This window comes from Tribolium castaneum, chromosome 1 (genome assembly GCF_031307605.1).
Source record: "Tribolium castaneum strain GA2 chromosome 1, icTriCast1.1, whole genome shotgun sequence".
NCBI lineage: Eukaryota > Metazoa > Arthropoda > Insecta > Coleoptera > Tenebrionidae > Tribolium > Tribolium castaneum.
Genome location: NC_087394.1, coordinates 32585797 through 32598646, shown reverse-complemented (window position 1 = coordinate 32598646; position 12850 = coordinate 32585797). Strand labels below are relative to the sequence as shown.

Sequence of the window (12850 nt, the reverse complement as noted above, 5' to 3'; positions counted from 1 at the left end):
AATGATTTCGTAATCACAAAGTCCATTCAACACATAACATTGTATTGTGCAACTTTTTGTACTTTCTGGGAAATATTAATTTAAAATTAATCTCCGGTCAATGTGAAATTATGTAGGTAGAAGCTACCGCTTGACTAAATGCGCTTGTAAATTTTTAATTTGTCTTGTCTCAGACAGTCTAATATCGCCACGAATTCAGAGTTGCCAACTTAATTTCAGTTACAGGCTGCTTTAGAGAATTTTCGAAAATTTCAAGGCATACTGTGCTGAATATTATTAAGAGTTTAAGCGGCTTTTTATAGTTTTGCTTAGAAGTTGGTTAATTTTTTGTTTTTTGCAGCCGTTACAATGGGGTGAGCACACCGCCGAACGGCATGCGTCTGGCTCCCTCCCAGCACTCCCTCAGCAAGTACCCTTCGCCCACATCGATAACAACCCCCGTCAACCTCACCCACCAGAAGGATGAAATCGTCGAAGAGCTTCCATACTACCGCCTCTACACAGCCCCACCGCACCTCCCGCACTTCCCCCAATTCACCACCATGTACCAGAACCCCTACACCCCCATAATCCGCTCGACCTTTCCCACCACCTCCCTGCCGCCGTTGGAGACGTACTCTCCGACCACTCCCACAGCGATCACTTCTTCAACGTTCCTATCGCCCCCGTCCACGTTCAGTCCTCCGTCACCGGTGAAACCTGGCCAAAGTGTTCTAAGAGATTCGAGGGTTCCGACCCAGACGACAGCACAAATCCAGTCCAACCATCAGTCAGTAGCCTTCAAGGTGCCCTCCGGCAAGGAGGGCTCGCTGAAGCACAGGATACTTACAAGGCCGGAGGATGGCAGCCGAAATCTTGCACCCTTAGATTTACAAAAGCCTGCGGAAGGACAGCGGAAAAGGTTCAATGCGACCATGTCCCCGCCCAGGTCGCCCAAGAAACCTATTAATAATAATAACACAGTTCCGAGCAATTTCACGAAAGGATCTCTTATACAACTTGCCAATGGCGAGCTGCGCAAAATCGAGGACATGAGGACCGAGGACTTTGTCTCCTCGGCGGAACACAGCCCCGAATTGAGGCTTGCGGAGAGCACAGTGGTGAGGATAGAGGAGAACCACGCCACAGGAACTGCCACCATTACGCTTAGTTACAATCAGAGACGCACACAGGTAATATTATTGATGCAAAAGATGGGCAGGCCGTTGCTTATTTGTCACCAAGTTCACACTTATTTACGTTGGGGTTATTAATTGCCTGCGGCTGGAATTTCTGAAATAGTTCCCCTGAATGATTGAACTATTTGAAAGGTCAACACTCCTTGGATGCAATTTTAATGACCTTAAACTTTTCCCAGAAAAGGTTTCGTGTCTTCTCCAACCGCAGGTGTTCATTAGCAGCGTGTATGTATAAATAGAGGAGCATGTATTTTTATGGTTTGCTGATGTCATCAACAAAATGAGTATGCGAGCACGTTAATATATGGTCTTCTGGAAAAATAATAATGGAAGGAAAAACCACGCGATTAAAATGTGCCTAATGGGCCGCGCCATGAACCGTAAAATGTGTCTACAACCATATTATTACGCTCTGTCTTATTAGAACACGAGTACTATTGTGATATGAGTCACGTACTACTATTTATTTTACTTATTCAAGATAAAAATATTTGTAGATTGCGGGTCGCAATGAACTTTGAGGAAACAATCAAACCATTTTTAAAAGCCGCACAAAAAAGCAAAGTTTAGAATGACGGCTAATTTTAGAGACACGGTTCCTTGCCAATAGTATAGTAATGTCGTAATATTTTTTTTGGCAAAATCCCGATACTTCAAATTTGTAAATATACAGATTAAAATAGTTTGAGACTAGACCACCGAAATAGCCGCGATGAAAAATTAATAATAACATGCGGTCCATCCCGCTAGTACCATGGGAGTGGACTTTTGAAGCGGAATTATTGCATTTTCGAACAAAGTGAATGCTTGAGGTGTGGAGAAGATGAAACAACTCTTCGAATTCCAACCAAGACCAAGACAATAGCGCATTATTTTAAAACCAAGGCCGGGACCAAATCGGTTCTTATGCGGCAAGACGGGCGAGATGAGCCAAAAATAAAAACATGCGATTTTATTTAGATGTTATCACAAGCCGACAGCGAATTCAATTGTATGCCATTAAAGATAAAAAATAATTGATTATGTAGTGGATGTTTCGTAACGTTCACGTATTCGGGAAAAATTTGCATTTTGCACAGCATTTTGTAATTGATGTCAGCGAATTGGGATGCTGTTTAATTTTGATTGGATAAATAAACTAATAGGCAAAAAATTCAGTCATTATGATTGATGTAGGGCTGATAGATTGTCAATAATTTGAATATCAGGCTCAGCTTTTAGTGGCGAACGAAATTTTTATACACTGTGGGACAGTCAAGCCAAATTATACATAGATTTACCAACTGATTTTTGTAAGTTTGGAAAAAATGCGGAAATAGGTCAAGGGGTACCAAATTTTGTCTTCAAAATTATTATTATTATTATTTGTGAAAATTATTTCACATTCAATCAAAAACTGAAAGTCGTTGAGCAAAACGGTTTGTTTCAGTGAATTCTACGACTCATTTTACGTATTATACTATTTATTCACTATTCATTTAAAATCTTAAAATTTCATATAACTGAAAAAAAAAATTAACTCACTCTAGCAAAGTTTTATGTACTTTTATGTGCCTTTACAACCCTCTAGAGTTATTCAAAGTTCAAAAAAAGTCCATATGTTCGATTTGATGTTTGATTTTTTTCAATTTTTGTCGCGATTCTGGTCGATTCCGGGTACCCGGAACATATATCGAGCAATAACTCCGGAACTATTAGAGATAACCCTATGAAGTTGATTATCGTTGGAAAGGTCTTTTAGTTATCTATCTTTTTCAAAAAAAGACTATTGTTCTCCGACTAATAGTTTTCGAGAAAATTGTAAATAAACGCAAAAATAGATAAAATTTTAAAAAATTCATAACTAAAAAACTATTGCGATTTTGGCAATTTTCTCGATGCCAATCGATTCCCCGGATCATTTTGCATGGGTGAGGATGAAAATTGTTCTACTTTTTCGAATAGTTTAGCCATAATTGAGAAAATAAAAAAAATAAAAAAAAGTTAACACCCCCAGTGGCCAATTTTAAAAGTGTCTTAAAATCAAATAAAACTGATCCTATCTTATAGATTTTGATATGCTATTTACGATGGAAAAAAACGTTTTCTCCTAGCTATTTTAGTTTGGCCGTAATCGACGGTTGAAAATTGAAAAAAAGTGAAAATGGCAACATATTTTTGCGTTTTTCTCGGAAACTGTAAAACTTAGAGCAACAAACAAAAAATCGTCTGATAGCGCTTGAAATTATCTAGTTTTTCGTCTACACCCGGGGCCGCTCCGGGCAACGGTTCCGGCTGCAGAAGCGTTTAAAGTTTTACACTAAAAAAATTAATAACTCAAAAACTAAAAGTCGTAGAACAAAACGGTTTGTTCCAGTGAATTCTGCGGCTCATATTTCTGATGAATGAAATAGAATATAACTGATGAATGTCTCATACGTCAAAAGAAGTAATAATTTATAATTCATTTTGAAAAAAATGTCTTTATAGATATGTGGGCACATGTTAATTTTGCAGTTGTTTACTTAAATGTTTCCGAAATTTTCTAGTATAATCTAAATTCACGCTTACTTAGTAATATCAGATAGGTAATGAGATAACAACTTTTTTTCATAAAAACAAGGTCCAATTTCCTTCTGCTAACAAGGATATCCTGCATATTAAAATCATTTTTTTGTGAGCAGATTCCTTCGAAAGTTTTAGACCTGTCTGATTTTGAGCAACACTTCACTCTCCTGGCGGGTGTCGTGAATCCTGGGCCAGTTATGTGCCCAGGATCAATACCTCCATCATTTGGCATTTCTGGCCGTCCAATGTGGCTACCCATCCGCCAAGTTCTTTGATCGCGCAAGTGGAATGCTTCGAGTACAAATCTCGTAGTACTCCACGCCCAGTCGGAGCAGCAGAAAAGAAGTGGTTCTGTTCCGGGGCTCGATGTCCTTGAACGACCCAGGCCTACTCTTTGATCACACAGACATGTTTGTTATTTGTTGATGTAAACGTTCTGTTACCATTTTTCTCGGTATCAGCTGTGGGATTAACATCTCGACTCGACTTTGGATCCTTATTTATTAATTTTATCTACCTATCGTGACGACCGAATTTATTATACGAACGCCACTTTTCAAGTGGTTCTGTCAACTTCTTAAACGGAAAGTTGTTTCGAGTTCAGATGCGTTCAAAAAGATCACCGACCTTGCCGGGGGCTCCCACAGCATACTTTATATGCTCCACTCAATGGAATGCTGTATTGATGGACGCAGATTTAATGAAAAGCCTAATTTGCTGCGCCTAATTAATGGACCGAGTATTCGGGTTTTAGGAGCAAATTTTGAAAAGAAAAAATTTGCCAGAAAACTATAACTCACACGTCAGACCAAGTATTATCAAGCCCACTTCTTGCCGAGTACGCCCCTGCATCACAACTTATATTTGAACATTCTTAAATGCTTGTAGTAAATCAAACGAGTTGTAGGTGGAAAAATAACAATGACGAAAAAGCTGACGTACTTAGAGGATTTGGCAATGCATGATTGTCTACACTTACATTAAATCTATTCATATGCTGCATGGTTTAATGGTGTGTAGGTTTTATGCATTAATTAAAATTAATCACCTACTTTTCAATACAAAAATTTCAAAACAGTCCGCCCACACAATTCACATAATTTTCAAAAAAAATATAACTAATTGTTGATGAGGTTGAAAAACATGCCGAGTTGCATACGAAATTTCTCTCACGTCAATTTACGTTAATTAAAGATTGACACGTCCGAGCAGTTGTGATATTTGTAAAAATGTTGCAAGTCTTGGCTGCAAAAACCGGCCACTGGACAAGAGTATGTCGTGTTTGTTGTCATCCTAAGTTATTGATAAACTCCGAGGACAACGACCAAAGACAGGATTGTGAGGAATCTTTTTACATCACGACAATGTATCAGCACAGGCCGCCAACATAACTATTGAATTTCTAAAGTCAGCGCAGCTAGAATTAATGACCTATAGAGTCTTAATTTAGCACCTTGTGAATCTCTTTCTCACGACATATTTTTTGTAAAAGCATCAAATTAAATGGAGCGGCTGTAAAAAACAAGGCTTACATAAATACCAAACAATTTAATTTATAGCGGCTCTTCCTTAAATTTATAGGAGGAAGTTTATTCTCGCTTAAAAATAAAAAATGGAAAAGTTAGGTCGTTATAAGAACAAACAAAATTGTAGTGTTAGGAGAGATCGATTTTGGAAGCTTTCATTTTGACACTTGATAAAAACGGGTTTTCGTTAGCTTAAAGCTTCTGCACCCTCTAGTGAACACTTTGGAACCGCTCTTGTGCGAAATTTGACGTTGATATGCTAGGATTTTAGTGTTAAAATTGAAGAGATTCTGTGAAAAAAGTGTAAAAGTTTAAAAAAAAATACAAATTGGACATAGACTTAAAACGAATTTAGGTAATTTTTTGATTGAAATATTGTTATTATCAAATTCTTATTAAAGGACACCTTGAGTGGATCAGTAGACGTTATTTGCTCTTATCTTAAAAGTCGGTCGATTTTGTTCCGTTTTCTTGCACTTTGTAAATATCAAATAAACTGAAAAGTTTTAAATAAATAGGACACGCCTTATCCATTTTTTCTGTGAAGTTAAGGCTAAAAGTAGTTTGTAGAAAATTTCTAATTCAAAGACCCCTTTGAAAGTTATTAAAGTTTTTAGAACACGATTCCAAAAATAAAGCATACAATGAATCACAAAAGAACAGTTGTAGACTTTATAAATCACTTTTTTAACCACAAATTGCTTGAGATAAATCAAGAGAAAACCTACCTGTAAACAAATGAGTCACCTATGAAAGAATTTTACTTTGAAATATTGAGTGTTGAAATTGTTCCAACTTTCGCATCAAACAAACTTACTTTCTGCGTAGAATTTCATGGTTTGTGTGTAATCTTTTTTATGAATGAATCAACTTTCAGCGAGAAAAATGAATTACTAAATACTAAATATAAAACCTAGGATAAGTATTACATTATTGTGACGTTTATTATGAAATTACCCATCAAGACATTAAGAAAAATTGACGCTTTCTAGAGGGTTTTTGCTATAAATTTTTAGATTATACTCGAATTTATTAATCCTCTTGTAATTATTCTTTTAATCATTTGTTTTTTATTTTTTGGTACTTTATTTTTTGTTTTTCTGTGAGCTTCTTTTTTTTTTCTTTTTCTTCCTTCATTTTTTGTATCTACTTTTATATTTCTTCAGCTTTTCTCTTCATGAGCTGAATTCAACGATAAATATAGTAATTACTTATTTGTATGTATTTTTTTTCTTCAAGCGAAGGCTTCTTTGTAAGTCAGTGGAGTAGTTTTTTTACAAATAACATTTTTGGGGATCATATTAGCAATAATCGTAAGGACATTGTGATATTCAGAAGAAGAATTTTAGATCTTTGTAAGTGATAAACTGATAAATTAGTAATGGAGTTATAACGGTACTATTCTCCAACTTCTGCTACTATGTTTTTTACAAAATTTCAGTCAAGTAAAGACAGAATTATACTTAATATTTTAAAATTACCAAACAAGACGAAAAAATGTTTGTTATAGGGTCTAAATAATTTTTTCCTTTTCCAGCATTTCTTGTGTTAGTTTACTCTTATTTATTTTATTATTTTATTTATTTATTTTCTTCAAACATTTGTTAATGTTATAACAATTGTGTTTGTTGTCTCAGCTGAATTTTTTTCCCTTATTTCTGCCTTCATTTATAGATTTTTTTCACTTATATTTTTCTTCTTTTTAGAGCTGATTCCAGTCATATCTTATAAACTGATAAGTACTCCGTTAAAAACATTTCATCTTTTTCAACATTTGTTGTTAGTTTTCTTTTCGGTGACGTTATAAAAATTTTTGTTTGTCTCTGTCTTAGTTTTGCCTTAAATTTTTCGATTTTCTTCATTTATATTTTCCTTTTTCAAGCTGAACCCAATCATACCTGATAAAATAATAAAGTGAACACTTTTTTACATTTATTTTATGAAATTTTTTCTGATTAAAGTAACCTTTATGTGTCCCTGGAGTGTTTTTTTTTACAAATAAACTATCACCTTTGGAAATTTGATTAGGGACAGTGAAACATTTTGAGGACCTTGTGCAGTATCATTATTTATTACCTTTCAATTATTTCCATAAATGACGAAATGTATTGAAGCTATTATTTTTCATAATTTTCCTCCTAATGTGAATTAGTATTTTCAGAAATTTCAGGACGAGACTCATTTTATCATAAATTCTTTGTAAGGTTGAATTATACTTGAGATTTTTCTTTGATATTTCTGGGTGAATCTGCTGTTTTTTTAATTTAATAATAATTACTCGTACGGTGTGATTTTAATTAGTATCCCACGTGGAGAGTTAATATTAAGCGCATCTCTGGAGTGGTCATTTAAAATTAGCCGAACCGCCTTGCCGATCGGCTCCTTGTCACCGACCCCAAAATAGTGTTTGTTCTATTTCCGTTGCAGGTTGAAGTGGAGTCAACGGTGGAGCACCCGTTCTTCGTGTTCGGCCAAGGCTGGGCCTCGTACAATCCGGAAAAAACCCACCAGTGCTACGGACTGAAAGTGCACCGCTTGCAAGTGGGCGATATTTTGATCTCGCTGACACCTCGGGAGCACTTTGGCGGGCTTCCGTCGACCCGCAGCACGACCATCATGACGACGGCCACCAGCACAGCGATGACAGTGCGCCCCCTGCCCTTGGACAGCGTCCCGAAAATGCACCACGACAAAACCGACCAAACAAGCAACAGTCAAATGCACCCAATCAACCTGCACGCACTGTCGCCCGAGGGGCGCAAAAGGTCCGCCCTTGAACAAATCTGTGATGACGACGAACAGCACTCGAGGAGAAGAGTCGAATGAGTCGCGGTGGCGTGAAAAACTATGCATTCGCTGTGGGATAGACTGTTTAACACTAGATCAATGCTTCTGAAATGATATTATCCCGCCTTGTTAGCTCGTGTTGAAATAACCCATTAAGCGACCACAGTTGACTCATGCAAATTCGATACTTGCTATTTACATGCTTGAGACGCACTCGGATCGGTGTTGCGACACGTTCTGGCTGGAAAGAACTGTTCTTTCAACTTGCACGCTGGTCGCCCGAATGATATTACACACTGTATATTTGTAAATAACGTTGCGTAAAGGGTTCTTTCAAAATTAGCGAGTTCGTGTTGTTTTGCACTTTTATTCACTGTCAGAAGTCCAAACAACATAATTAATGTGCTAGTGCAATGGAATTATCTAAAATTTAGATTTCTCATGACAATATAAGACAGGGCAGGATGTAGCAAACGTCGCTGTGCCGATTATGAACTGGAGTATTATGTAGAGTGATATGTACTGACAAGAACAGTTGTTACTGGAAGTTTTGAATACGTAGAGGACTATGGTAGTAGGAATCTGCTACTGTCGATCTCAAAGAGTTGTGTGATAGAAATGCTTTTAATGTTGTTCACAAAGATCTGTATTTTATTTACTATGAAATGATCATGCACGAACTGATGTGAAGCAACAGCGCCGCTGTCCGGTGACTGGAAGGCGGCGCCGCTGCTGCTAATTAATATATCTAGCGTTCGTTACTTATGTAAACTTTTTACTCTAGAGTATTGAAGATTAACAATTGATTATCTTGAGTGAGAGGAATCAAACCTTATGCTTTTTAATGTTGTTTATATTGATTTCCATGTGAATTCTTGGCTGTGATACAGTAAAGTATGTGGAATGAACGACACTTCCCTCCATGTCTTTATTTTAAAGATCGTAACTATAAAGTGTGAATTGTACGTTATTATTAGATTATCGTAACATATACCTCACTCTGTGCTTTTCTACATTGACGGTTATCCTTAATGCTTGTAATTCAGATCGTTCAAATTTGGTGACAAGAATTGTTATTTATTGTGTATATACAGAATGTCTTAGATAAATTCAATTTAATGTTAAGTTAATTAAGTGAAGGAGGGGTTAAATTTAACCGCGCCCGAAAATGTAAATATGCCATGATTGATTAATTTCTCGTTTGTTAAGTTTGACGTCCTCCGCAATGTTTTACAATTAAATGTGATTTAATGTGTAATTTGTTGGGCATTCTGTGATATTTGCCTTCAAAATTTTACGGTTTCGTAATCAGTATTCTGAAAGGTCATTGTTATGAGTGGTTCATTTTATTTACCAGTTCTTTTTGCCAAAACTTTCGGTAAGCTCAACTAAATTAGCAACAGAGTTACAATGTTATTGCGTTAATTTAGAACAATTTGAAATGGGTAGGAAACTACATCTAATTAAATGAAGAGAAGACAATGATTATTGAAGTGCCTTGAATGAAGGTTTCTCCTTCAAGAATGTTATTTACCTATGTAGAGGATCTATGAAACAAGCTAACAGATATGTACAGATACATATATATTATTTTACAGATACATGTACAGTGTGCCATGTTGTTGAATTGTAAGGCCGGATGGCAGTGCAGTCAAACCAATAAAATATATAATATGTACTAACAAGTCATTTCATTCCACCCCAAAAAAACACCAAGCGTTTTTACACAGTTTATTCGCTATGTTAACTAAGTAACATCATATTAAACGTTACAAAAAGATAATAAAAAGTAACATCAAATTTTAGGGTTCCCGAAAAACCTTCAGTTATGTTTCCACTTTAGAAACAATTTCCACATTACTTGAAAATAACCACAATGTCCGTGTTTCTTACAACTAAAAAACCCTATCTTGGTATCCGCTGTCTTGCACAGCGGAAGTTGTCGGTCTTGGCAACGAATGATGCCTCATTTGTGTCGGTCTTCTCGGCGGAGCCAAATATTCAAACATGCTTTGAGTGTGAGTGGCTAACATTTTGCTCAAATCGCATGGCATTGGGTCAGTCCAGAAAAAGTCATGGTTGAGGGCCGTATCAGCATCGGCCCGTTTGGCGGGGTCGAGGACCAACAGCTTATCGAGTAAATCACAAGCGTACGGGTCTTTCATGTAGTGCTTCAGCCTCTCTTTCACCTGGAGAAGATTAAAAAATAATAATAATAAAAATAAAATCTGTGATCTTGTTTAATCACATTTTTTCCGAATTTATATGTAAATAATTACGGTTTATAAACTACAGTTCAGAACGTGGTGGAAACATTACCTCGTACAGAGGATTAAATAAATATTCTAGGCTTATAATTGAAGCGATCTTTGTTCCTACGGGACTTACTTTTCGCTTTTGGACGGGGAGTTCCATCTTCTTGTACAACTCCAGATTCTCAACTCCTGGCCAGACCTGGGGGCAGATGGTGCCACAAAGTTGAGAAATCAGAGTGAGCTGTTGTTGCTCGCTGTTGCCCTGCATTATGGGGGACCTTGTCCACATTTCGGCCATAATACAGCCAGCCCCCCACAAATCAACTGGGGGGCCGTAGTTTCTTTCACCTAACAACAGTTCTGGAGGCCTATACCATAACGTAACGACACGATTTGTAAATCTGAAATAGTAGATTACAAACTAGTGACCAATTTTTTAATTTACTGTTTGAACTCACCTATTTGGCAGTCCATTCTTATTGGTACTAAATGCACGAGCTAGGCCAAAATCGGCCAATTTTAAAACACCATTCTTTGTAATTAACACATTGGCGGCTTTCATATCTCTATGAAGAATTTTGTTGCTGTGTATGTAATACAGACCGTTAAATAATTGTTGCACTACTTTTTTTATCTCTCCTAGACTAAACTTAACGTGGACGTTTGACAACAACCCGGCCAAGTCGTGTTCACAAAAATCGAACACTAAATAAAACGTTGACTTGTATCTGTTGCGGTATGCAGCCTTAGTTTGGCATATTTCTATAAGATTAACAACGTTTTCGTGTTTCAATAGTTGCAAAATTCGTATTTCGCGCAAAGCTGTGATTGGAAACTAGAATACAAGTTTGAAAGCTTTGCAAAAAATTAATGACCCCTTACGCCCTCTTTTTCATTGTCCATTAACACTTTTTTCATTGCTACGAATTTCTTAGGATTACTTTTGTCCCTCGCCTTGAACACTTCACTACAATCGGAGAAATACAACAAATGGGGCACAATATGTGACCCCAAGTAACCCCAACTAAGTCACTTACCCGAACGTTCCTTGGCCAATTTTCGCAATTTTCTCGTATTTTTCCGATTCATCACAGAACGGGAAATGGAAATTTTCAATGTATTTCTCTTTATCTCGCATATTCATGATTGCAAAATCGCCTCTTGTCTAACGTTGCACAAGCTTTAGACAAGGCAATATTTAGCACAGTTTTTCGTCAATTAAGAAGAAACGTGTGAAGGTTTAAAACACCACATTTAAAGTACTTAAATGCATTTCCGCTGCTTTTTTCTGAATCACAATTGCACTAAAAACACACACAATCAAAACATAACCTCCAGGAATGACATATGACAATAGACAATGTCACGGAAAAAAAGCGCGGTTGGGTGAGCCTGCTCGCGAATGGTTTTCAGCTCGAAAAATACAGTATTTTATCGAAATTAAAAAAAAATCTACCAAATTGTAACACCAATTGATAACTTTTAGCATTTTGGCACTGCTACCAAAATGTTCTAACTACAAACGCAGTAAACCAACAAATTTATTTATATAATTATTTATTTAAAGAAAATAGGAAATGATAATATCATTATCATTCGTAAAAATTAAGACTTTAGTAATCAATATTAACACTTTTGCGTTCTTAATCATATTTTTTGTTGTGCCTTTTGTTGATTTAAGAAGATTACAGTTTTCTGTTTACGAATAGTACTTAATTTCATTTTGTGAAGAGGTCGCTGATATTCCATGGTCTTGAAGTGTCTTGATGGTACTCTGGGTTCGGAAAAAAGGGAAAAAAGGTACCATGACGTTGTGTTTTGTGTTTGAAACACTATTTTAAGTAAGAGCTTTTCAGATTTTTGAGAACTCTCCGCCGTTATATTCAAGTGTCGTCGAATTGTGAAAATTAATATTTTTCCTTGTCCTTCCTGTTTTCATCTTATTTCCTTCGTTTCCTTCTTTGGAAGAAGCATCTTCGCGTGTAATTTCATCGCAGGAGCAAAAGGTAAGAAGGAATTCCTAAATTAACTTTTTTGAAGACAAGCTAATTTTGGTCTGTGTATTCATTTTTGATACAAAGTGATCCAGAATCAATGTTTCAGTTGGTAGCAGGTTTTGAAGGAGTTGCAACCCTGTAACCGCCAATCGGACAAAAATTGGCTTGACTAATAATATGTTTAAAATGCCTAACAAGACTGTTAAATTGTTGTTAACTGGAAGGGCACCTCAACGGTACTACTTAAAAATAAATAGAATTTCTAACTGATATAAATCTTAAAGAAAGAGAATAATATTGTTTCTCTCCGAAGGATCGATTTATAATTCAATATGAAGGTTTTAATGGTTGAATAATTAATCAGGGAGCTTGCAATTAGCGATCATTCATATTTTGTGCTTATTGGTTTATAATTATTTATCAGTTGATATTATTCTTGAGTTTAATTTTTTTCTGAAAGCTTCTTGTGAGACAGAAACTTGAAGTAAGCTGCCACTTGAATTATACCAAATAAAACATTTCATTTTTCTTAAAATAACTACGTATCCAAATCCTCCTTG

At 36.1% G+C, this 12850-nt stretch overlaps 2 protein-coding genes and 1 long non-coding RNA gene across 12 annotated transcripts in view; 2 read left to right on the top strand and 1 right to left on the bottom strand.

The window, feature by feature from the left end:
• The window catches only part of Atx-1 (Ataxin 1), a 39158-nt gene extending 29435 nt beyond the window's left edge, over nucleotides 1-9723 (top strand). For all 6 annotated transcript variants that reach the window (XM_064359713.1, XM_008198078.3, XM_008198066.3 and 3 more), the window contains 2 exons: nucleotides 341-1172; nucleotides 7679-9723. In XM_064359713.1, the coding sequence (XP_064215783.1) occupies nucleotides 341-1172; nucleotides 7679-8077 (1231 nt within the window). In that variant the 3' untranslated portion in view covers nucleotides 8078-9723. The remainder of the gene's footprint in view (nucleotides 1-340; nucleotides 1173-7678) is intronic.
• A 32-nt stretch (nucleotides 9724-9755) lies between these two features.
• Cdk9 (Cyclin-dependent kinase 9) lies at nucleotides 9756-11663 on the bottom strand. Its single transcript, XM_966357.4, has 5 exons — nucleotides 11331-11663; nucleotides 11176-11260; nucleotides 10752-11128; nucleotides 10427-10694; nucleotides 9756-10227 (listed from the first exon to the last, which is right to left on the bottom strand). The coding sequence occupies exons 1-5, from the start codon at nucleotides 11435-11437 to the stop codon at nucleotides 9934-9936; spliced, it is 1131 nt and encodes a 376-aa protein (XP_971450.1). The 5' UTR covers nucleotides 11438-11663; the 3' UTR covers nucleotides 9756-9933.
• Nucleotides 11664-11983: 320 nt separating this feature from the next.
• Nucleotides 11984-12850, top strand: part of LOC103313821 (uncharacterized) — a 42881-nt gene continuing 42014 nt past the window's right edge. For all 5 annotated transcript variants that reach the window (XR_010336279.1, XR_001574548.2, XR_001574547.2 and 2 more), the window contains exons 1-2: nucleotides 11984-12093; nucleotides 12150-12299. This is a non-coding gene — a long non-coding RNA (uncharacterized LOC103313821). The remainder of the gene's footprint in view (nucleotides 12094-12149; nucleotides 12300-12850) is intronic.

Coding starts and splice junctions, on each gene's coding strand:
- Cdk9 (XM_966357.4), bottom strand. CDS start 11,437: ATGAATATGCGAGATAAAGAGAAATACATTGAAAATTTCCATTTCCCG. Junction 10,695..10,751: donor AAGAATGGACTGCCAAATAG/GTGAGTTCAAAC, acceptor CTACTATTTCAG/ATTTACAAATCGTGTCGTTA. Junction 10,228..10,426: donor TCCCCGTCCAAAAGCGAAAA/GTAAGTCCCGTA, acceptor AATCTTCTCCAG/GTGAAAGAGAGGCTGAAGCA.